The sequence below is a fragment of the Zalophus californianus genome, chromosome 5, assembly GCF_009762305.2.
Source record: "Zalophus californianus isolate mZalCal1 chromosome 5, mZalCal1.pri.v2, whole genome shotgun sequence".
Lineage (NCBI taxonomy): Eukaryota > Metazoa > Chordata > Mammalia > Carnivora > Otariidae > Zalophus > Zalophus californianus.
Window position 1 is genome coordinate 69,454,001 of NC_045599.1, and position 23,626 is coordinate 69,477,626.

The 23,626-nt window shown below is 36.6% G+C and overlaps 1 protein-coding gene across 2 annotated transcripts in view; it reads left to right on the forward strand.

Annotated features, from left to right (window-relative positions):
* Window positions 1-23,626, forward strand: part of ADGRV1 (adhesion G protein-coupled receptor V1) — a 536,135-nt gene that overhangs the window by 218,011 nt on the left and 294,498 nt on the right. For both annotated transcript variants that reach the window (XM_027605560.2, XM_027605561.2), the window contains 6 exons: window positions 4,138-4,380; window positions 9,357-9,764; window positions 14,293-14,477; window positions 19,191-19,440; window positions 19,968-20,107; window positions 21,642-21,802. In XM_027605560.2, the coding sequence (XP_027461361.1) occupies window positions 4,138-4,380; window positions 9,357-9,764; window positions 14,293-14,477; window positions 19,191-19,440; window positions 19,968-20,107; window positions 21,642-21,802 (1,387 nt within the window). The remainder of the gene's footprint in view (window positions 1-4,137; window positions 4,381-9,356; window positions 9,765-14,292; window positions 14,478-19,190; window positions 19,441-19,967; window positions 20,108-21,641; window positions 21,803-23,626) is intronic.

The window sequence follows — 23,626 nt, forward strand, 5'->3', positions numbered from 1 at the left end:
TCATCCTCTGTAAATAAGTGTTGCATATAGGAGTTATTGACAATTCTATTGTGCATTTTATCTCAAATAGGATTTTTGATGAATTAGAATCTTAGTTGGATCTCACTAGATTCAAAACATCTATTTCATACACAGATGTCAACCTTATAATTGTAAGAAAAAAACTTTTGAGATCAAAGTCACTTCAATCCTATAATGCTGTTTAGATAAATGTCTTTATCAGTCTTTTGCCGACTTGGTTCCTATAAAGTGTGACTGGTTTGTATTTAGAGGTAAAAATGATTTTCATGGAGTTCAAATACCTTATTGGTGACAGCAGGCAGGTACAGTAGGTAAAGATCCTGAGAGATAGAGAAGGTGTGCTTTACTCTTATTTGAAGGGGGTCTCTACCTGCAGGAAAGAAGGGGGAAAAGAAGAGATAAACAGCGGTAGTCTTGGAGAAGCTGAAAGGAAGGGAAATAGGCTGCGTAGAGCTGTAGGTGGAAGAAGAGATTGCTTCCTCTGAGTTTGCCCTACTGTAGGAGATATCAAGGGAAGCCCTAGATACTTAAGATATTATAATTATGGATTAAGAGAATGTTGTGGGCAGTACATAGGATGCAAACTGTGTATATCCTTTTTCCTAACTAGGGAAGTGCTACTAAACCTGTATCTAAGTATTTTCAGATACGTAAGAGAAAGAATTCATTTTCACCTCTTATTTCTCTTCCTAATATAATGTCAGATCATAGAGTTGAGTTTTCTTCTGCATCCTGAGAAGCAGCGAATTTTCAAAGCATTTTGCTCCGTCTTCCCAGTTGTTAAAAGGCAAAGTATAGTTAAGGGTAATTCACATTCCAGTTACAGTAAGAGGGAAATTTAAAAAGAAGGAAGAAGGTTATATTCTTAGAAGAATGAAAAAATATTTTTCAAAAATGTACTGTGAGCTTCTAATATGTATTTTAACATCTCACATTTTGTGACCAGAAGGAAACATGACTTTATCTTCTTCTTTTTATGTCTAATTAACTGATACTTAGAGATGTAAATGAGACTGGTTCAGTGGCCATGTTCTTCCATAGTAGGCTTTGAGAGATTATTTGGAGGTCCCAGCAGACCTAAGAACCATCTCTACATGTTTGCATAAAGGAAGGGCTTCAAGGATACTGAACTTATTCAGGAAAGTGGTAATCAAATCTTAGCTCTTCTGCTAATGAGCTGAGTGACATGGGACAAGTTGCTTAGCCTCCCTGATCCTCCCATGTTTGATGGAGTTAATGATAGCATTGTTAGATTAAATGAGGTAATGAATGAGAGAAGTTCCTTGCACAGTTCTTGGAGGGAGTTGCCCCTTCATAAGAGAGGGTTGTATTACTATTATTTAGAGTGGATGGGAATGAAGCCCAAGACAATTCAGTGGCTTGAGTAGTGAACGTAGTAGCTACGTTAACACTGGTGGTTAGGGAGTTATTACAACACAGCAGATACGACACCTTCATCCATAGAACGACATCACTGATTAATGGTGGTTTCTTCTACTTTTAGTCCAGTCTCCCAACCCTCAACATGAAGTTTTTCTACTCTGTCATATCTCTAATCATCAGTTCTACAGTTGTTCACTATTTTCATTTTGAAGTTACGAAGAATTTAGGTAACTTTCCCTAGTAAGTTACTTGGCCAAGATTAGAACTTGTCTTTTGAATTCCAGACCATTTCTCCTTTCCCTGCTGCTTTATTGATTGGTTCTGTATTAGCAAAATGTGTAAAGGTGATCGTGAATTAACTTAGGAGGCATCTCTTAACCCATAAAATCTGTTTAAACAGATTATTTAAACATTTGTTGCAAATATTTTAAAAAATAAGTAAGATATTATTTTATTATTACTTTCTTTGTCTGCTTCTGAGCAGATCTGGGCCCATGAAAAATAATTTTGTACTAGTTGAGCAAAAGCTCACCCTGGAATGCTTCTGACCTAACCAGGAAAGGAACTTACGGCAGTTACACATGAAATGGATTCTTATGAGGTCTCCAAGTCATGTTTAAGTTTAGGGAGGTGCAGATATGATCTGTGAGTTTTGGTTTCCCAAAATAATTCAGGCATCTTGTTTGAATACTTTGTTATAAGACTGGAAGATTCATTTGTCTCTAGTCCAATTATGTGTTGGTACCCATCTGTATGCTATTCAGTTTTCAATAGTTCTTTACTTTGATTATAACATATTCTTTTGACTCTAAGTTTTTATAAGTAACGTTCTAATCATCATCACAAAGCAAAGAAATATTTCACTGGGAAAAAAAAGGCCAGAGTCTGTGTTGGAATGTACTGTGGCTGACATCCTTAGTTACATGAAATTGTGAATTCAAGCTTATTAGGGAATAATAATTCTTGAATGAGTTACCCATATTTTCTTAGTGTTTTAGTTTATTGTATTTGCCAAATTTGGTTTGGGAAGTGTACTATCTTTCACATTTCAATATTACTATTGAAGAGTACTATTATCTCCACATTTCAATATTGCTGACAGTTGATCAGGAAAAGTAAAGAATGATATGTTCCATGGGGAAGCTAAATATATTTCTTCAGATAATAAAATGAGATTAAGTTTGTTTACTGTGTGACTAAGATTTGACTTACTCTTGGATTTTATTAAAGTTTGTTGTATTGTTTCATGACATAATGATTCTCCTTAAAATGATCACAAAACAAATAACGAATAAGGCCCCTAATAGGTAAAAATAATGCATTACATCAAATTAGACTATGACACATGCAGTTGAAAAACATATCAGCTTAGCTTCTTTGAGTTATTCCAGAAAGCTAACAGTACTGCTAAGATTTTTAGATTGTTGTGTAAGAGTGAATAAGTAAAAAACAGGTAACAGTATGTTACAAATTGAATTCAGGCTTTAGAGAATTCTAATTTTTTGAGATTGTTAAGAAAGAACTGAGATGAAACATGACAAACTATAACCAGCAGACTGAATTTAGACTTATTTGATACTGAATTTGCGGAAATTTTGAAAAATACATAAAATTACAGAATTTACTGTTATCAGTATTTGTTCATATTTCTGTATAATCTTTTAAAAATAAAACCTTACAGACAAAGTTGGAGCTCTCTTTCTCCCCTATTCCTAGTGTCCAACTCTGCACACTGCCCTATCCCCAAGGCAACCCTCCACCTGAACCAACTGCTATATCACAGTGATATTTTGGGAGGGTATTTTGTTTTAAGACTTTATTTATTTATTTGACAGAGAGAGACACAGCGAGAGAGGGAGCACAAGCAGGGGGAGTGGGAGAGGGAGAAGCAGGCTTCCCGCCCAGCAGGGAGCCCGATGCGGGGCTTGATCCCAGGACCCCGGGATCGCGAACTGAGCTGAAGGCAGACGCTTAACGACTGAGCCCCCCAGGTGTCCCTGGGAGGTTATTTTTTATTTGATATATAAGTATTTTTGTCAATTGTTGTTTTATTTATTTTAATTTTTTTATTTGAGTATAGTTGACACACAATGTTACATTAATTTCAGGTGTACAACATAGTGATTCAACGTTTCCATACATTTTGCAGTGCTCACAAGTGTAGCTACCATCTGTTACCACACAACACTATCACGATACCGTTGACTGTATTCCCTGTGCTATGCCTTTTAATCCCATAAGTTATTCATTATGTAGTAAGCTTTATGTAGTAAGCTTTATCTAATTTTAAACTTTACATTTATTGTATTGTGCTATATACATCATTATGCAACTTGATTCTTTTTACTCATTAACATGTTTTCAGATCCATCCATGGTGAAAAACATTGAAACGGTTCCTTCCTTTTAACGACTAAACAGCATTTCATTGTATGAATGTTTTATTTATCCTTTTGCATATTGAAGTACACAAAGCTTGTCTCCTGACACCGATTTTCTAGTAAGGAGCTCACCCAGAGAGAGTAAAGGTGTTTCTTAAAGAAAACCCGAAAAAATAAGCCCTGTGGTAATCTAACCTAAGCACTTAATCCTGAGATTATACGGAATGTATCTCCAGATATGTATTTATTTTTATAATTGTGTATATAAATAAAACTATTTCTTAATGCCAGAATTAGCTAAAAATAGAAACATATTGGTAATCATCCTTTTTTGTTCATTTTCTAATTGTCAGATACCTCACGTTGAAATGCCTTTCTTTGTGGAACTGTATGAAGTAAGTGCTGGAGCAGCGATAAACAATAGTGCCAGATTTGCACCGATTACGTTCTTACAGACTGACGAACCTCACAGCCTTGTGTACTTTTCTGTGGGTTCTCGGCTGCCAGTGGCTCATAAGAAGGCCACTTTCATCAGTTTGCAGGTGGCCAGAGATTCTGGGACAGGACTGATGATGTCTGTTAACTTCAGTACCCAGGTGAGCATGGAATATATAGATTAACCCATATTAGGGTTTTCTTCTTTACCTGTAGCTTAGGTAATGAAAAAGAGTAGTTGGCAACACTATTTTCTCATGATACCCGTCATAATTCACCCTATGTTTATTACATTAAGCTTTGTTCAGTTGTTTCACTTAGGTCATGTTTTAAAGTGATAGTCTTATATTTCTTTTTTTTTTTTTTTTGAGAAGAGGTGATAATACAATGCAAAGTGTTTTACATAAATCAGTTCTATAAAATCTCTAGGGAGATAAAATTTTTCCAGGATGTAATTGTAAGAGACCAGAAACAAAAAGTAAGAGTCTTTGTTGTGTTCTGTATCTGAACTAATTGAAAAATCTCCTTCTCCAGAACATCACATGCTAATTGATTTTTAGGTTTCTTTAAATCCCTGAGTTCATGAGGTCTCCCTGCCACTTTTCACATCCCTCCTGTTAGGTGATCTCAGGAGGAAGGGAGGGAGTAGGTGGGTAACCAGGGACTCAGAAAGGCAATGCTATGTAACACTAAGTGACCAGACCCTGGAATTGGTCCAAAGAGCACCGTAGACCTTTCGAGCATTATTCTTTAAACTTTGTTCTAACAGCCAAACTCTAATATATTAACACAAAAGTATGTATCTACTCTGCTTGAAGCACATTTGTGGGGATTAGAGCTTGCCCACCTTAGTTCTCCCCCTCCTTTTTTTTCCTTGACTCATCTAACTCAAAGAAATCCACAGTTTGGAAACCACCATTCTGGTCAATGCTGCCGTTTCCCCTCTTTAAAGATTCTAAACCTGGTGAGTCTTTAGGCCTCAAGGTTTCAGATGTGGTTGCTGTTGTGTTGTTGTTTCCAAAGTGCTACATAGTATGTACTTGGTTGTGTCAAACATGTAGAACATGCTGTGCATAAAGTACAACTTCTGTGCAGCCAGTTTCTGTAGCAATTGCAGTGAGTCAAGGATGAGAGATTCGAACCAGAACTGTGTGTAGTGAGCTGTCTGGAAGCTTGCCGGACAGAAAAGCTGGTCTTTGTGACAGTCCACAGCTTGGCAAATAAGAAGACATATGAGACTCTAGAGATAAACTCCATTCTAAATAGCCTTGAAGTGAGTGGTATGAACATAGAGGTATTTGATTCATAGTGGGGAGATTTTAGTATTTTTTCTTTCAAGCACTGAAGATAGGAAGAGAAATGGGATAAAGTATGTGCTTCATTCTTCTTTTCCTGTGAAATATATATCATCATATATATTTTGTAGAGTGGAAGAAGGGGTACTGGAAATGAAGAACAGATGATAAAGAGATTTGAGGCACATTATAAACTAGTTCATGCACTCAAATGAGAGTGAGATTGAAGTTGCCAAAATAAGAATCTGAATACCTGTATCTCTCTCAGATTCACTTATATTCTTTCTAGATTCGTCATAAATGATTCCTTGAAAAACACATGCTGTCACTAGCATGTAACTCATAGCATTTTTATAACACTCTAAGAATCAACATGAAGGATCCCTGTGGTGATGAAAGTGTTCTGTATTGACTCTATCAATGTCAATATCCCGGTTAGGATGTATTCTAGTTCTGCAAGATGTTACCAAGGACTGATATTGAATAAAGGGTGCGGGAGATCACTCTCTATTAGGTCTTATAACTGCATGTGAATCTATAATTATCTCAAAGTTTAAAAAAATTAAAAAAATAGAAATAAAAGTCTTACCTCTCTGGTATTATTTTCCTGTTCCTTCATTACCAGTGCATTTTCTCTCTCTGAATCCTGGGCACATTACTAGAAGACAAAGACATATAATTCTCTTTTCTAGTAGCTGGCGGGAAAGAGAAAATAATTATGGACTAAGTTACTATTCTGTTACAAAGATATCAATTTTCATTTTGCTCTAAATAGATTATAATAATATAGTTAAAACAGGAACTGTAGCATACATACCGTTTGGCAGGTCAGTGTTCCCAGTACATAAATACCATAGTCTTAACATAAGTTCCCTTATATCTACCTATTTGTGACATAAAGTTAAGGGATATAAAGATTTGAGATGGTAAAAATATCACTGATTCCAGTTATCTTTAAATTAGCCTATAGATAAGCCATATTTGAAAGCCAGTTCCAAATACTTTTATTTCTATATGCATGTACTATAGCCCAAAGCACACAAGTTCAAGAAAGAGCATGACTTTTCTGCTTCTTCTCCCATTGCCTGTGCTCATCAAAGGATATCGCCATCTTGATTTTCGTCATTGCTTTTAAATCGCATAATGCTTCTTGTTTGTGTTTATTATATGTATTTTATGAACATAAGAACATTTTCATTGTTCCATTTCCTTTAAAAGTCTGAATTGTGAAATAAATTCTACGAGAAAACTGGACAGAATGTTTATATGCAGTTTATAGTCGTAAGATCACCATCATCCTGTTTAAGAAATCCAACTTTACCAGAATCCTAGAACTAGCCATGGTGTGAAACCCTTCTCTGATGCCATTCTGCTTTTCTCTTGTAAGATAACCTCTCTGCTTCTTGAAGATAACCTCCACCCTGAATTTCATATTGAATTATTCCCTTGCTTTTATTTTTAGTTTTATCATCTACCGTGTGCTGTTCAGGTTTACCTCTTTAGGAAACTGTGCAAATGAGATTCTTCCAATGTGTTGTTTTATGGTGTGCTTCTTTTGCTCACCATGTTTTTGAGCAATACCCGTGTTGATGTGTGTAGCTCTTTCACTTTTTCTGTTATATGGCTTTCCAGTGGATACTGTATTCATTCTGAAGTTCATAGGCTTTTGTGTTGTTTCTTTCAGGGAAGTTTTATTTTGTTTTGTTTTGTTTTATTTACCTACCACTGTGCTGCAGATGCTCTTGAAAACACTTATTTTTACCCACTTTTCATTTTTTTTAATTTTTTATTGTTATGTTAATCACCATACATTACATAATTTGTTTTGCACTTTTCATTTTTTGACAAAAATGGTCACTTCCTTCCAGAAGCATGCTCTTCTCCTTTGGGCTTCTGGAATACCACTTTTTCCTACTCTTAACCCTTCCCTCCCTGGCAGCTCCTTCCTGTAGCCTGTGTTAGTCTTCCTGATCAGTAAACATTGGGGGCCACCAAGACTCATTCTGCAGGCTAGGCCACCCAAACCTGTTTTCTTTAAATATGGTCTATAAAATGAGAACTCCTGCAGTTTTTATTTCTAGCCTGTTCACCACCCCTGATCTGGACTTACATCTGATTGCTTATACGTCACATCTTCATTTGAATGTCTAAAAGGCATCCCAGGCTTACTGTGTATAATAAAGAACTCTTGATTTCTCCTGTAAGAGTGTTTCCCCGTTTCCCATTATTCATTTAGGCAAACAGCTATCCCTATTCTCTTCCTCTCCACCCAGCATTGAATTAACCAGAAAGTTCTACTGACTCTACATTCATAATATATTTCCGCTTGGAGCACCTCTCACTTCCTCCACTCATACAACCTTATTCCAGGCTACCATTGTGTTTTGCATGAAGTAATGCAGAAATGTCCTATCTCTTCTCCCTGCCTCCATGCTCATCCCCTGCTCTAGCCTGTGCACAAGAGCCAGAGTGCTCACGAAGATCTGAAATAAAATGTGTCATTCTCCTGCTGGAATTCTCCAGTGTCTTCCTGCCTCTCTTTATATAATGGATGTATATGGTCTGGCCCTGCCTACCTCTCTGATATCAGCTTCTGATATTTTCATTCTTCTTCTAATCACACTGGCCATCTGGTTCTTCCTCTAACATTCTAGAATGGTTCCCATCTCAGGGTTTCTGTAATTGCTATTCCTTCTGCCTAGTATATTTCTCTCCAGATCCTATATGGTCTGTTTCCACCACTAAGGTCTCTGCTCAAATATCACATCAGGAGCTTCTATGACCAGCAGTATTAAAATAGTACCTTTACCATCACCCTGTATCACCTTATGTAGTCTTATTTTTCTTCAAAAATTCATCTTCATGTAAAATTACATTGTTAAGTCTATAACTTTTGCACTGCCTATATCTTCTTCTAGAATAGGTTCCATGAATGCAGGTATTCTGGTGTTCAGATCTACAGCCACAGTATTCCACCTGGCACATATGAGAAGTTTAATATCTGTCGGCTCAGTAGTAAATAAATGTACATTACTTTTGTTCTTTTTTAAAAAAGATTTATTTATTTTAGAGAGAGAACACACATGCACACTTGGTGGGAGGGCTGGAGGGAGAGGGAGAGAGAGTCCCAAGCAGACTGTGGCCTGCGTGTAGAGCCTGTCACAGGGCTCGATCCCACCACCCCAAGATCACAACCTGGGCTGAAACCAAGAGTCAGATGCTCCATTGGGCCACCCAGGAGCCCCTCTTTTGTTCTTTCTTGACTTAATTCCCATGCATCACTTAAAAAAAAAAAACCTTTAATAACCATGGTTGGAGCAAATTTAGTCTATATGGCCAGGACCTTATTCTTTAGGGTATTTTCACAACTAAAGTATAACCAACAGGAGACCAATTTCTTCTGCTTCCTCCTGCTTCTCTTCTTCCTTCTTTTTACTCCTCCAAACTCCATCTTCCCAAACTTTGTAGGTGAGAATGAAAACATAAATACTCCCTTCTCTCCCTCCGTATTCCCTGCCGTTATGCAGCCTGTGTTCTTTAGAGCACAGTTTTCAGCAGGTGCAGAACCTCCGTGAGGCAGTAATGCCATTTCTTTTCTAACCCTCGTCCTCGGTCTATGCTAGGGCATCCGTCTTTCCTGACATCATCACTGTGATGTGTATTTATCTCTCTAATTTATCTTAGGAGATTAGAAGAAGGATAAAGCCCCATGTTTTAGTATTCATGGTGTTATGGCCCATCAGTTTGTTTAAGAGAAATAGGATGTGTTTGAAGTAAGAATTTGTTCAGGACAAAATCAGAAGTGTTATGGTTTCACTTCAATGATGGTGCTTAATTTCTAGGAGTTGAGGAGTGCTGAAACAGTTGGCCGTACTCTCATATCTCCAGCTCTTTCTGGGAAGGATTTTGTGAGAACTGAAGGCACTCTGGTCTTTGAACCGGGCCAGAGAAACACCATATTGGATGTCATCCTAACGCCAGAGACAGGTTCTTTAAATCCATTTCCTAAACGCTTCCAGATCGTGCTTTTCGACCCAAAAGGTGGGGCCAGAATTGATCAAATGTATGGGACTGCTAACATCACTCTCGTCTCTGATGCGGATTCGCAGTCCTTCTGGGGACTTGCGGATCAGTTACAGCAGCCCCTGGATGGTGACATTCTCAACAGAGTACTCCACAGCATCAGCATGAAAGTGGCCACGGAGAGCACAGATGAGCAGCTCAGCGCCGTGATGCATTTAATAGATAAGGTAAGAAGCCCTCGTAAGCAGTAGCAGTTGGGTTAGTAAAACTTCATAAATTAAAAAAATAAAACTGTTATCATGTCAGTCATCATGAAATTATGATAGGGTTAAGTTTCTGAACATAAGAGTGGAATTCATCATAACTGACACTGTACTTGTGTTTGGATGTGACTAATGTCTGTCTGGAAATCTCAGTCTTAAACCTGGAGAATGATCAGTAATCTACTGCAGCAGTAAGGACAGCCCAGTGTCTGAAAGGGGGCATCAGATGGCAGAAGCTAAAAGCTCTTTCTGATTCTTTAGAAACTGGATAAATCTCTTTTGAGACTGCATCTCAGTTTTTTGAGTCCATAAAAAGAGAAATTACATAGTTCTTTCATGGAACAGGAGCTCTTGCCCTCTGCTTGTGCTCTGCTCCTCCTGGGCCCTGAACACTCCCTCAGAGAAGGAGAAATAAGAAATGACCAGATGATTTCAGGCATTCAAATGGTGTGGCCTTAGATCAACCTGGTTTTCTTTTTAACCCATTTATTTATTTACACTTCCACAAATGATGAAATTAAATGGAGATGTAACCTAAAAATGTAAATAAAAGAAGAGATCTGAAAAGAATTATTATTAAAGGAAAGACTCTTATGGGGATTTATTTGGGGCTTTCTTAAGATATTTCTTATCAATATATTTATATACAAGCATGAAAAACCTTGAATACACATATGTGAATTTATAAATACTGTATTTTTACAAGGTGACCCTTTAAATACTTAAAATGCTAACAATGGAGTTTTAGACTATCATGCCTATTCTACTTCTCATGGTGTCTCTTAAAATACAATGCCTGAAAGGTAGAAAAGAAAATTATAAAGCACACAGTCAAGAAGAGGAAGCCCTGCCAAATAACTTGTAAAACAAAGAGAGTGACTGCTATTTCATGCAGAGAAGTTCTGGAGATAAGAATTCACTATGGGATATACTGTTACTTAAACTTACTAATGATGAAATGGCATAGGACAGTAACAAGTTGATTTTGGCCAAGAGGAGGGAAAGAATGCACAGTGGCTACATTTTAGAAAAGAGAACCTTTTTTTCATATGATTTAGAGAAGATAAGGACATTCCACTCCTTTTTTTTTTCTCAATGAGTTATATAAGAGAGCTACGTAAAATACATACATATTACTGGTCTAGAATCAGCATCTCTTTAGTGTTGTCAAGTAGTATATCTTGATTGGTTTTCATTAGATCTGTCATGAATAATGAAACTGAATTATGAAAGAAACTCCTACAGAAAAGTATAATTAACTTTTTTGAGTAACCATTAGCAAAATTATTTTTATTTACTTATTTTTTTAAGATTTTATTTATTTATTTGACAGAAAGAGACGGCGACAGAGGGAACACAAGCAGGGGGAGTGGGAGAGGGAGAAGCAGGCTTCCCACCCAGCAGAGAGCCTGACATGGGGCTCGATCCCAGGACCCTGGGATCATGACCTGAGCCGAAGGCAGCTTAACTGACTGAGCCACACAGGCGCCCCACAAACATGATTATTTTTAAATCATATTATTGTTACTAAAATTTTTTTAATGTTGTGGTATATTGTTTTCTCAAATTCAATTTTTACATGTATGTCATTACTGAATTCCTGTGATTTGAGTAACTGACTTATTCAATAATACATTTTATAATATATTTTATATAATATTCTATGTAATAATATATAAAGAAAACTGAAAAATTCTGCTGAGTAATATGAAACACTTGAATAAATAGAAATCTATGCCTTGTCCCACAAGAGGACAACTCAGTATCATAAAGACAACTGTTTTCTGTAAATTACCCTATAGAGGCAACATAATCCCTATCAAAGTATCAGTAAGTTTTTTTTTTTTAACCTGGACAAAATGATGCCATTATTTACCTGGAAGAATATACATGTGACAATGGGCAGAAATTTTATGAAAAAGAAGAAAAATGGTAGGGACCTCACCAAATATGAAAAATATATTATGAACTTACAGTGGTTAAAACGGGTGATGCTGGTATGGGCATAGACATTGACATGAATGGAATAGAACAGAAAGTGCAGAAATAAATGCAACAACATATGAAAATCTCATACCTGTTAAAAGTGACATTTCAGATTAATGGGTCAAAAATTCTTATTTTGTAAATGTTATTGACACAGGTGACTTAATCATTTGAAAGTAAAACAGAGCTGGGTCTGTATCCTAAACCCTACTCCAAAATAAATCTCTGACAGATCAGAGATTGTAAAACTGAAACCATAAAAGTTTTAGCAGAAAACATGGATGAATCATTTTTAATATGTAAGTTTGATGTGGGGAAGTTCATTCTAAAGCATAAAACAAAACCCAGAAGCCATAAAGGAAATAAGTTTATGAAACTTGACTATATAACATTTAAACAAAATTTCATTCTGCATATACCACAAGGAAAGTCAAAAGACAACTAATGTTCTATGTCAATTATATCTCAATAAAACTTGGGTGGTGAGGGGGAGTAAGAAAAAAGACAACTAACAGATGTGGGAAACATTTGTGCAAATACATGTGTAATAGAATGTTTATTTCAAATTACAATAACAAAAGTTGGAAAAAATAATAGCCATTAAGAGGGACCTTATGTATTCCTAACATACCAAAAAAAAAGTAAGAAAGAAATTATATTTTAGACATTTATAGTAATGCAAATAAGACAGTAATGAAACAAGCCCTGAAAATGTAGATAATCACATATAGTGAGGTTGAAATTTCAACATTAAAACACAGGATGCCCTGTTAAACTTTGAATTTCAGGTAAACAATACATTTTGCAGTATATCACAAATGACAAAATAAATATTTGCATGAAGTATTTAGGATATACTTGTCTCAAACAATTATTGGTTGTTTATCTGATATTCAAATAGAGTCACCTGTGCTTTACCTGGCAAGCATTTTTATTTCCCATATGTACTTAATCCATATATACCTCTAAGGTATCCTCAAATTCAAGAGTATAGAGTAAGACTTCCAAGTACTAGATTGAACTTCATTCTATTAGGTCTTGTATTTTGAGTGAAATTGTTTCATATTTTTAAGTTTTATTTTCCCCCAGATTCTAACTTCTTAAAAATAAAATCTCTCTACTATGTATACATTTTTTATATGACGAACTCAATAAATCTTAGATATTGTTATTATACTCATCAGAAATGACTACTTATTTATGTTCATAAGAAGCCCTTTTATATACTTGTTGTAACTTATAGATTTGTTTTATTTATCTGTTATATTTTCTCTGAGTTCTGGGAGCATTTCCTGAGCTCTTTTTCCATTTAACATACTCAGTTTGATTGTTTCAGGAGTCAGTGGGTTGTTCGCTTCCTTCATTGCAATTTTTATTTGCTCAATTTTTACTTTGTTAAATTTTTACTTTGTTTCATTGCCAGATAGGTAAATAGATTTACTTTGTATCTTTTGTCATCTTTTCTTTGTGGAGTATTCTCCATTCTTCCTTATTATCTTTGAGATGGATATTCTTATGAACTTAGATCTTGAGTTCAGCTATCAGCTTGGCACTGTGTAAATTGCAAAGCTTTAAAAATAATATGGGGAGCATAGGCAACTTCCTCAATGAGCTCAACTGGTAGGAGCAACAGACAAATCATTTCAGTGTTGTCAAAGATTCATTAATAAAGGTATGTGCAAGTTACAAAGGGAGTGATTATGTATATTGGCAAGTGAGCACAGTGTAAATCACAGAGAAAGTGATGACTAATTTGGATTTTGAAGGATTTATAGGGACTTCTCAGATATAGAATAGTGGAATAACAAATCAATGGCTTTGCACCCATGCTTGGTCAGACAATAAAGATGTGGTCCCTGTCATTCTGGCAAGGAAAAACAAAATAAATCATGAAGGTGATTTTCCTCTTACTCTCCTTGTCCCTCAAACAAAAAATAACCTAGTTCTTTAAGGAAGGAAGGTTCATACTTCCTGATAAAGGCAAGAGTGCCAGGAGTTGCTGACTACTCTTGATTAGAAAAGGATTTTTTCATTTGATGTTTTAGAAATTTAGTGGTAGATTGTGGCTTCTGTTCATGGAAAGACAGGTAATCAAGAATAATCTTGCTTCTATTGTTGGCAAATATTCTTATATTTATTTCCTCAGTTGTTGAAAAGAGAAAAGGAATTCTTGGGGTAGATATAAAAGTGAGATTACTTCTAATTCATGATGTTAGTTATTGTAGTTAAAAATAAGTGACCCATGCAGCCATTTGGGGCTTTATCTAGTTATTAAATAAAAAATATTTTGCTTATCATGACTCTTCTTTATAAATGATTATGCTTTTTTAAAGTGCAAGTATATTTGAAATATAATTTTGATACCAATTTTTCTTAAATTCTTCATAGATTCTTCCTTATTTTGCTAATTTTAATAACTTAATAAAGAACATATATTGTACCGTACATATCATTAAAGCAGTTTTATTTTTGAAGATATTTTTTCATACTGGAATTTTTTTTCTAGATAACTGTTGAAGGAAAAAGCCAAGCATTCAGTATTGAAAATCGAAATCTTTTTTATGAGATTCTCTGTGCTCTTATTAACCCAAAACGCAAAGACACTAGGGGATTCAGTCACTTCACTGAAGTGACTGAGAATTTTGCCTTTTCTCTGCTGACTGATGTTACCTGTGGCTCTCCTGGTGAAAAGTAAGTATTTTTTAATAATAATACCTTATGTGTATTCCCTCACAGTTTACAAAGTAATCTGCAATGCAAATTGACATTTAGATGTTGTAACTAAGGATTATATAGTCAATGCATTGAATCTTTTTTCTTTTAAAGATTTTATTTATTCATTCGTGTGAGAGAGAGAGAGAAGGGAGGGGCGGAGTGGGAGGGAGTTAGCAGACTGCTCCCCATGCAGAGCCCCATGCAAGGCTGGATCCTAAGACCCTGAAATCAGGACCTGAGCCAAACCAAGAGTCAGATGCCCAACTGACTGAGCCACTTATGCGCCCCAATGCATTGTATCTAATGGGCAAATGAAGTTATTTGAAGAAAACACAGTAACTATGTCAAGAAAAAGGAAATTATTCTGTCAAGAACACATTCCTCTTGTTTTGAAGGGTCTGTTAGGAATTTAAAAAATGGCTTATTGCTTACTCTTATGATAGTAGAAGATACATTCTGAATAGAAATAAAGGAAGATGATTCCAACTTTTAGACATGTTTTGATGTGCTGTTGCAGTGGAATTCCGGTACAGTTTCATCCATTTGGAAGCAGCTCTCCCAGTGTTGAACTTCAGAGTAGTTGTTTCATGGTTGGAGTTTCATAGCAGAAAGCAAGCAAGAGAAAAAGGAAAAAATAAAATGTGGCTTGTGTTCATTATCAACTCTATAATCAATTTTGTAACTATGTTAATATTCTTCAGAAGCATGGTGTTTTAAATTGCATTCAGAAGGTAAATTGAATCACTGTAGTACAAAGACCTAAATATTTTTAATTTCTATTTGAGTTAACATAAAAATGGCAGATAATAGAAGTTGGTTAGAAATTGAGATTTCCTTCCAATTCTCACAGAGTAATACAGGTTATTTAAAAAGCAGTGACTCTTGGGGCACCTGGGTGGCTCAGTCAGTTAAGCAACTAACTTGGTTTGGGCTCAGGTCATGATCTCATGGGTCCTGACATTGAGCCCTTCCTCAGCCCCCACGGAGGAAGGAGCCTGCTTGAGATTCTCTCCCTTTACCCCTCTCACCCCCATGCACACATGTGCTCTCTCTCCCACTCTCTCTCTCTAAAATAAGTAAATAAATCTTTAAAAAGCAATGACTATTATTTAATGGGACATGTCTGATTAAAAGTGCTTATATAATTCTTTATAACATTTATTATTTATTTGCTGATGAAGGCTGTCATCAGCATTTTTAAGTCACATTGAAATTCAAGGATATTTTGAAGACTATGTTTTAAAAATCTGGTATAAGAGAAAAAAATAAATAAAATAAATAAAAATCTGGTATAATAATTTAAGTCACCCATTTAGGGCCATTTATGAACTTTGACAGGTTAATTAAAATATCTGTTGAATATGTAAAACTTTTAACTTTAGTTCTTAGATCACAAGACACATGAAGTTCAAAGAGAGATAGTCAATCCAGATATAAAAGACTTATAAGAGAGCTCAAGGAACAAAATAAGAAGAACTGATATTAACTGTACCTCTGCTCTAGTCCTGATTTGTATTAGATTGAACAATATGAAGTTGCCTTTTTTGTGGGTAAAATAGTATATGATATGCTGGAAATTTCATATGGTTCAACATAATCCTTACTAAAAATTATACATATTTTAGTCTTATGAAAGATCATTTTAAGCAGCTGGTTAAAGGTGGGGCTGGAGCTTTTACTATCCCCATCTGCAGATACAGATATAGCTTTTGTCCAGGGTCACATGATTAGTTGTGGTAAGATTCAATCCCAGGCCAGCCTGACTCCACAGCCCCTGCTGACCACCAGGCTTTGTGGTCAGAAGAGACTGTAACCATTTGCTTTATAACAAAATCTCCACTTCCAGCCCTAAATGTCTCTCTGAGACCCGTGACCAGTAGTTTGGCTACTCAGTGCCTTTTATATGTGTCTCCAGTGTCTTCAAAACCTCTGAAATGTATAATTTCTTTACTTCAAGTAAGTTTGTAATGAGGCCGCAATGTGTGTGTGTGTGTGTGTGTGTGGTTAAAAAATATCCTTTATTGTTTTTCTCTCTTGGACTGTGTTCAGTTATGTTGTCTAGTGAAGTCAAATAGTTCATAGCTTTATAATTCCCCATAGTCCCAATCCTTTCCTTTTGTTTTTCCATATTTGTACAATATCACTAGAATATTGAGGTTGTTTTAGATGTGAACCACCTACCCTGCTGTGAATGTTGGTTTCCATATTTGTGCCCTCAAAGGCATAGTGAGAACTCAGAAGAGTATAAGATGCACAAAAGGAGTTACCTTTTCTGCCTTGTTGCCTAATATATTCCCTGTCCTAGAATGGTGTCTGGTATGTGGTAGATTCTCAGTGGTTATGGTATAATGAGTGAATAAAATAAGTAAATGGATCAGTATGTTTCTGCCATGTGTTTCTTCTCCATAGACTTACCTTTCCTTCTGAGTTGTCCAGGGAAAGGAAACAGCACGTGCAATGGCAGTCAGCCAAGAATAGTATGGTGTGTTTGGGGAGATCATCAGCCTTTAAAGATTGAACATAGAATAAGCCAGGTAGGATTCATATGTGTGAGAGAGAGAGACTCAGGATTTTAGAGGCATCATGTTGAGGACAGTGTTAAAGGTTAAAGAATAGAATAAATCAAGAAATAGGGAGACTACACAGGGAATAATTGTTCAGGTAACATGAGGGCTGAAACTGAGGCATGAACTTGGGGAGGATGGTAGCTTGAAAACAAGTAAGTGGTAGAATTATCATATAGGAGACAAACAGAGAAAATAAGAGAGCGATCAACAGTTTTTTTTTTAACTTGGAAAACTCTAAAGTTGGTGGCCATTCTGATATGTGTTATTTTTATATTATCTTAAGCAGTATTCAGGGGCAGCTGCTGAGAGTGAAAGATTTGGGAATTGAGCAGGGATGTTGAGAATGATGACATCTAGAGCGATTACTTGGAAGCCAAGTAAAAACAGTGTCATGTCAAGTGGCACTGAGGGCACAGCCATAGTCGGTCACTGGATCTGTAGTGATACCAGTCTACATATTCATGTGGGGTTCTCCCCCTCACTTCAACCAGGATGTAAAACACATTGTGGGATCGATCAAAGTGAGTGTGGTGGAAGGGCATGGTGGATACATAGGGGGTTACAGTGTCAGGGAGAGTGTAGTCATTTGCCAGTGAGAGGGGCCGGAAATTTGGCCCACTAGTGTCAAGGCTGGATGGAGTCACCATGCATTGGTCTCAGTCTGCCAAGATACTGGAGTCCGGGATGGCACTGATGGGCTAAGTCTCAGTAGATTCCAGGGAGAGTGCGGAGAAGGGTATGCTGCAATGTGGCTGAGCTTCACTGGTCTCACTCACATTCTGCCTAGTCAGGGTGTGCTGGAGGGGCAGCTTTGACCTTAGAGTCACCAGTGAAGATGTGGAAGGCTGGACGGGGAGATTAAGAGATGAGTTTTTGGTGAGCTATTGTGAAGATGTGGGTGGCTTCTACGGATTGAGGTGTTAGGAAGAGTCTTGGACAACAAGGGTCTAGAGCCTGGGCGAATGGCTGGATGAATGATAGATATTTGAAGGCACTGATTCAAATGTGGTAAAGTTATGGAAGATTTTTAAAAAATATTTGTTTGAGAAAGAGAGAGGGAGAGAGAGTGAGTGGGGGAAGGAACAGAGGGAGAAGGAGAGGGAAGGGGGAAGGAATCTCAAGTCGACTCCATGCTGAGTGGGAGCCTGACCCGCTGCTCAGTCTCACAACCCTGAGATCATGACCTGAGCCCAAACCAAGAGTCAGAACCTCAACTGACTGAGCTACCCAGGTGCCCCATGGAAGATTTTTTTTTTTTTTTAGAGAGAGAGGATTTAACTAGAGGAAAAAAGCCCTTCCCCTTTCCTTTTCTTTCTCAGATTTTCCATTTAAAATTCTCTGCTCCATTTCCCAGGTTAGGGATTTTGACAAAGGTATCATTTAGATTCATGATTTAATTATAATACTCCCTGTCTGTTGTAGCCTATATAACTTTTAACATTTAATGCATGATTTTTATCCTAACATCCTAATATTCTCCAAACTTTTCCAGGCATGTTTCAGATCTGATTTATTTTTGTATCTCTTCATTGTTCATAAACATCATGGGTTCAAGACAAGATTTATCAGATTCCTTGGGGGACTGGTTAAAAAATAAGACTTGTAGGACCCCTAGCCTTCTCTCCAGCCAAGGATTCTGATTTAGTAAGTCTGGGGTGTGATCTAGAAATCTGTATTTTTAAACACACTTCCAAGTGATTTCAATGCACACTGAGGTTTGGAAGCACTTTCACTGAGCACAGGATCTTATGCCTACAGTGTTTGAAACAGAGCTGTCGAAAAGGTGAAGATCCCAGCTCTAGGCTGTTTCTCTTACAAATCACATGGTTAGATTCGAAATGCTCTGATGGAGGTAAACTCTTGATGAAAACATGCTCTAGGTATATAAGATGGAAAACCCATGTTTTAGATTACAAGGGGGAATCAGGCAAAAGGATGCAGAAAGTACTGTGCAAAAAATCATGACAATTAACCACAAAAGAGCTTTGCTACCTCTGGGCTGGTAATGTCATGGTTTTGCGTAAAGAACAGAGCCCCTGTGTTATGCATTTTAACAAATATAAGTGGATATGTGTATATAAACGCATGCCATTTTAGCATAGCCTTTGCTTTTCTGTTACAGAAGCAAAACCGTCCTTGACAGTTGCCCATATTTGTCCATACTGGCTCTTCACTGGTATCCTCAGCAAATCAATGGGCACAAGTTTGAAGGAAAAGAAGGTGATTATATCCGAGTTCCAGAGAGGTTATTGGAGGTTCCAGATACAGAAATAATGGCTGGAGAAAATACATGTGAATTAGTCCAGTTTACAGAATATAGCAGCCAGCAGTGGTTTATAACTGGAAACAATGTTCATGCCCTGAAAAATAAGGTAATCTATCATTTAAAGATTATGTGGTTGGAATCAGATTTTTCCTTAGCAGACACACTCCTCAGAATGCATTCATTTGATCAGATTTGTGGTAAGGACTACACATGGTGAGCTAATTATGAAACATGTCCCATGTCCCATCTTTATGAACTATTTGTAGAATGTGTAGTCTCAAATAGAATAGGAAATATTGCCTTCATGTTTTATTGAGTAAAATATATACAGTGGGGAAAGTGAAAAATGTAGCCTTCACTAATATTATATCATATTATATTCTCCACTCCTGATGAAGTTGGACAGTTAAAGTGAGCATTGTCAGCTGAAGACTGCTCAGGAACTGAAGGGGAGGTAGAATGTTTGCATGAAAAACCAGTCAGATTCCCCACATTCATAAGTCAGCAAATTATTTAAATAGTGGCATTAACCAAGCGACTAGAGTAACTAGGAAAATGAATCGAAGTTCAGAATTCAGTCATGACATTGATTTTAAAATATCATCCATTTCTCTGTTATTTGTGGCACTGCAGGTACTGTCTTTGAGTGTGAAAGGTCAGAGTTCACAACCCCTGACGGAAAACAATGAGATTCTCTACAGGATTTATGCTGCTGAGCCTAGGATTATTCCCCAGACGTCTCTGTGTCTCCTTTGGAATCAGGCTGCTGCAAGGTATTTAATAATGCTTTAAAATCAAAATTCAGTCCTTCCCCTTTCTTCTGCCATGGAGCCCAGTTTTGTAGTGAACGTAGAGGGTGGCCTCAGGTGAGACTTCGGAGTAGAGAAAAATCTCTTCCATAAAAACAACAAAGCAGCGTAGGAAATGGTCTAGTATTGTGCAGGTAGCAGGTGCAGTGCAACAACTAAATATGTGTTTAGCACACTATTTACTTCTTTATTACTGCTTCCATTGGACCTAGTGTGACTTCTGCTTAATTCCACATGACCTTTCTGTGGTTATTGGTTAATTTACTGGGCAGGAAAGGAAATTTTCTTTGCCCCTTCCATCTGGTTTATGGTTCTGGATCTGATGCTCTGTGTTTAGAGGGATTAGCAGGGATTTATAATTCTAGTCCACATATGGCTTGGAGTACCTTTTGGAATTAAACCATATACAGGAATGGGAAGAAGAGAATGATTCTTCTGTAGAATCTCCTTGGCTTAAGCTGGCCTCAAGTTTCTGAGCTGTTCTATTACCCAGAGCTCAGTCAATGCTGGAGAGTCAGACTTTGCTGGCCCAGATGGTTTAGGGTCCAAATCGGTCACTTGGTTCTCTTTATTTCTGACGTTTAGCTGCACAGACTAAAATTATAAATACATTTAACAGCTTTGTTGGATAACCACCTGTCCTCCAAACAGCAAAATTCTGGTTAGTCTTTTTCTTTGTGAATAAATAATTTTCAGTTGAAATTTCAAATGCCTGGTGAAAGATCTTAAACTTAATACATAGGTACTGTGCCATCCTTAATACATAACTCCTAATGAATGTTTCAAAATTGCATCTGCGGTCGGGGTTAAGTTTTATGTCCTTAGAAAAGTAAAGGTTTCAAGAGGCACTAAAAGGGAGGAGGCCCCAAGCAGTGGTCCATGAGGAGTGCTCAGAAGGCTTGGCACGGAACACTACATTTGCTGTAATCATGACAAAGGTTTGTGTTAAAAGCCAGATCTTATAGCAGAAACATTTGAAAGAACCTGGGCAACATTTAGGTAACATAACTGGCTGCAAAGGAGAAAAAAAAAAAAAGATGGAGAAAGAAACGTGGAAAATCTTTTAAGGAACTTACGCGGTTCGAAATAGAAGGAACTGTGAAATGAGGAAGGGTGAAGAGTGCACATGCAGTGTCTCTGTCCCTCTCCTGGGGTTTTCCAGTGAGAGCGAGGCATGCCTTCTGATGAAAGCCTGGGGTGCGTTTGCTTCAGATTAGGCACGAGCACTGCTCTGTTGAGAGGACCAGCTTCTCAGGTATCAGGAATGCGTTTGCAGGTTTAGTGAGTATTGAGGCTGCTTTTTAAGGCATCTTGTGCGACCTGTTGTATCATGTCTAGGATGAGATGTTCCCTCCAGTGTCTTTTCTTGAAAATTGGTCTGCTTAATGCTTGAGTAAAGAACACTTAAGTTCACTAAGTTATTTCTACTTGAAAAGCCATCTCAAATACCTTAAGTGTTGATAAAAGAGCAGTAGTGACCATTATGTTCTCGCCCTAGCTGGTTGTCTGACAGTCAGTTTTGCAAAGTGGTCGAGGACACTTCAGACCACGTGGAATGTGCCTGTTCATACATGTCCGTGTATGCAGTCTACGCCCAGACCGACAACTTGTCTTCATACAATGAAGCTTTTTTCTCTTCTGGATTTATATGTGTCTCAGGTTAGTTGTGGTAATTTTGACTCTTTATAAGAATGAAAGTCTGTTTTCCCATGTTTGCAAGATGCAAACATACTGTAATTCATCTGTACTAGGAGAAAGTAAACTTTAACATTGTCTTATTCATTACTTCATACAATGGATGTTTATAGAAGGCCAACTGTGTACTGATATAATGAGTAATGAGGATATAATAAAGGATACAATATAATTCTATAATAAGGTATAATAAAGAACAAGACAGTTCCAACTCATAATGAATGTAAAATATAGTGTGAGATGGAAGCTAGATAACAGGGAAGGATAGAATTCTTAGTGTGGTGAGATAGAGGGCAGGTTCTCCAATATAGTGTCAGGATTGTCTGAGATAATACATACAAAGCATTTTGTATTTTCATTTAAAAAACCAAACATATAGCCTGGGAGCTCTAAATATACTCAACCACTGTGTTAAAAAATAAATTGTCTTTCATCTTTTACATCTAGACCCCATTTTTGGCAAGAATAGGAACCTCAATTGTATTAACGTCTGTCAGATTATTTACCTACACCGTAATTTTTGAGAACTATAGGACTATTCTCATTTGCTCTATTGATTATGTACATGGGAGTCTGAGAATTCCTTCAACTATATTTCTATTCCCTACACTCACTCATTCCATGCTCTAGGTCATCCTTGACAGCCCCTTGCTGCTTCTATGAACAATGCCCTATACAGAGAACTGCGTATAGGGCGACTCTGGAGCCAGATTACCTGGGTTCAAATCCTTGTTCTGCCAGTGGCTAGGTGTGGGACCTGGGGCAAATTACTTAGTTTCTCTATACCTCAGTTTCTCCACCCATAATAAATGATTTTAAATTGTATTACTATAAAAGGATGGTAAACCTACTAACTCAGACATTTTGATATCCTACTTTAATAATGTTTTGTCTGTAAATGTGATTATCACTGCATTTGTATCTTTTCTATTTGATGTGCAAACAATCCCTCTAATAATCTTTATTATGAAACTTTTGTGGAGGTAGGCATAAGTAATTAATTATTATTCTTTGTCCTGGTTATTTATAATCTTTCCAGTATAATTTCATTTTATAAGATTATACATTTCCCTTAATTTATCTTAATTTTAAACCTAACAGATTCAATAGCAAAAGTTAATAATTTTGTATTCTTAATAACATCTTTTATAAGGTAACATTTCTTGCTTGATAGATTCTTCTAGGTCCACATAGTTCTCAAATCCTATTTTATTTCATTGCTAATATATTTACAAAAATTTCATAGATATAAAATAAAGCCAAAAGGTAAAATGCTACAGTAAAATCTAGATGTAATTTTATATATTTCCATGGAGACATAAAACCAAGTGCTGCTGTGACCCACAAAAATCCCTTGCTTGTTCTAAATACATCAATACAGAGTTTTGAAAACTAAAGAGAGAATGTTATCCTGATTCTATAGAAAACTAGCAGGACTGTAACATATTTCCTGGAAGAATTGCTAATTAATATATCTCTTTTTTTTTGCAAAATCAACACCTAAATATCAGTATCTGCTTTTATTCTTTTAACTTAGAGTCATATTTGAAATCATTAGGTTTATTCCTCTCTGTCCATGGCATATTGTAGTGTATATTGCATGTTCTGTAGATTAGTAGGAGACATAAAGTCCTGTGTTAGGATCTCTGTTTCCACTGTCATGGAGGATGATTGTCCATGCCTCTGATGGGCCCCAGGAACTAGGGATGAGAATTTTATGTATCTTATATACATGTTTCATTTTATTTATTTTTTATATATTTCTTTATTTCAGTGTGGGGCTTGAGC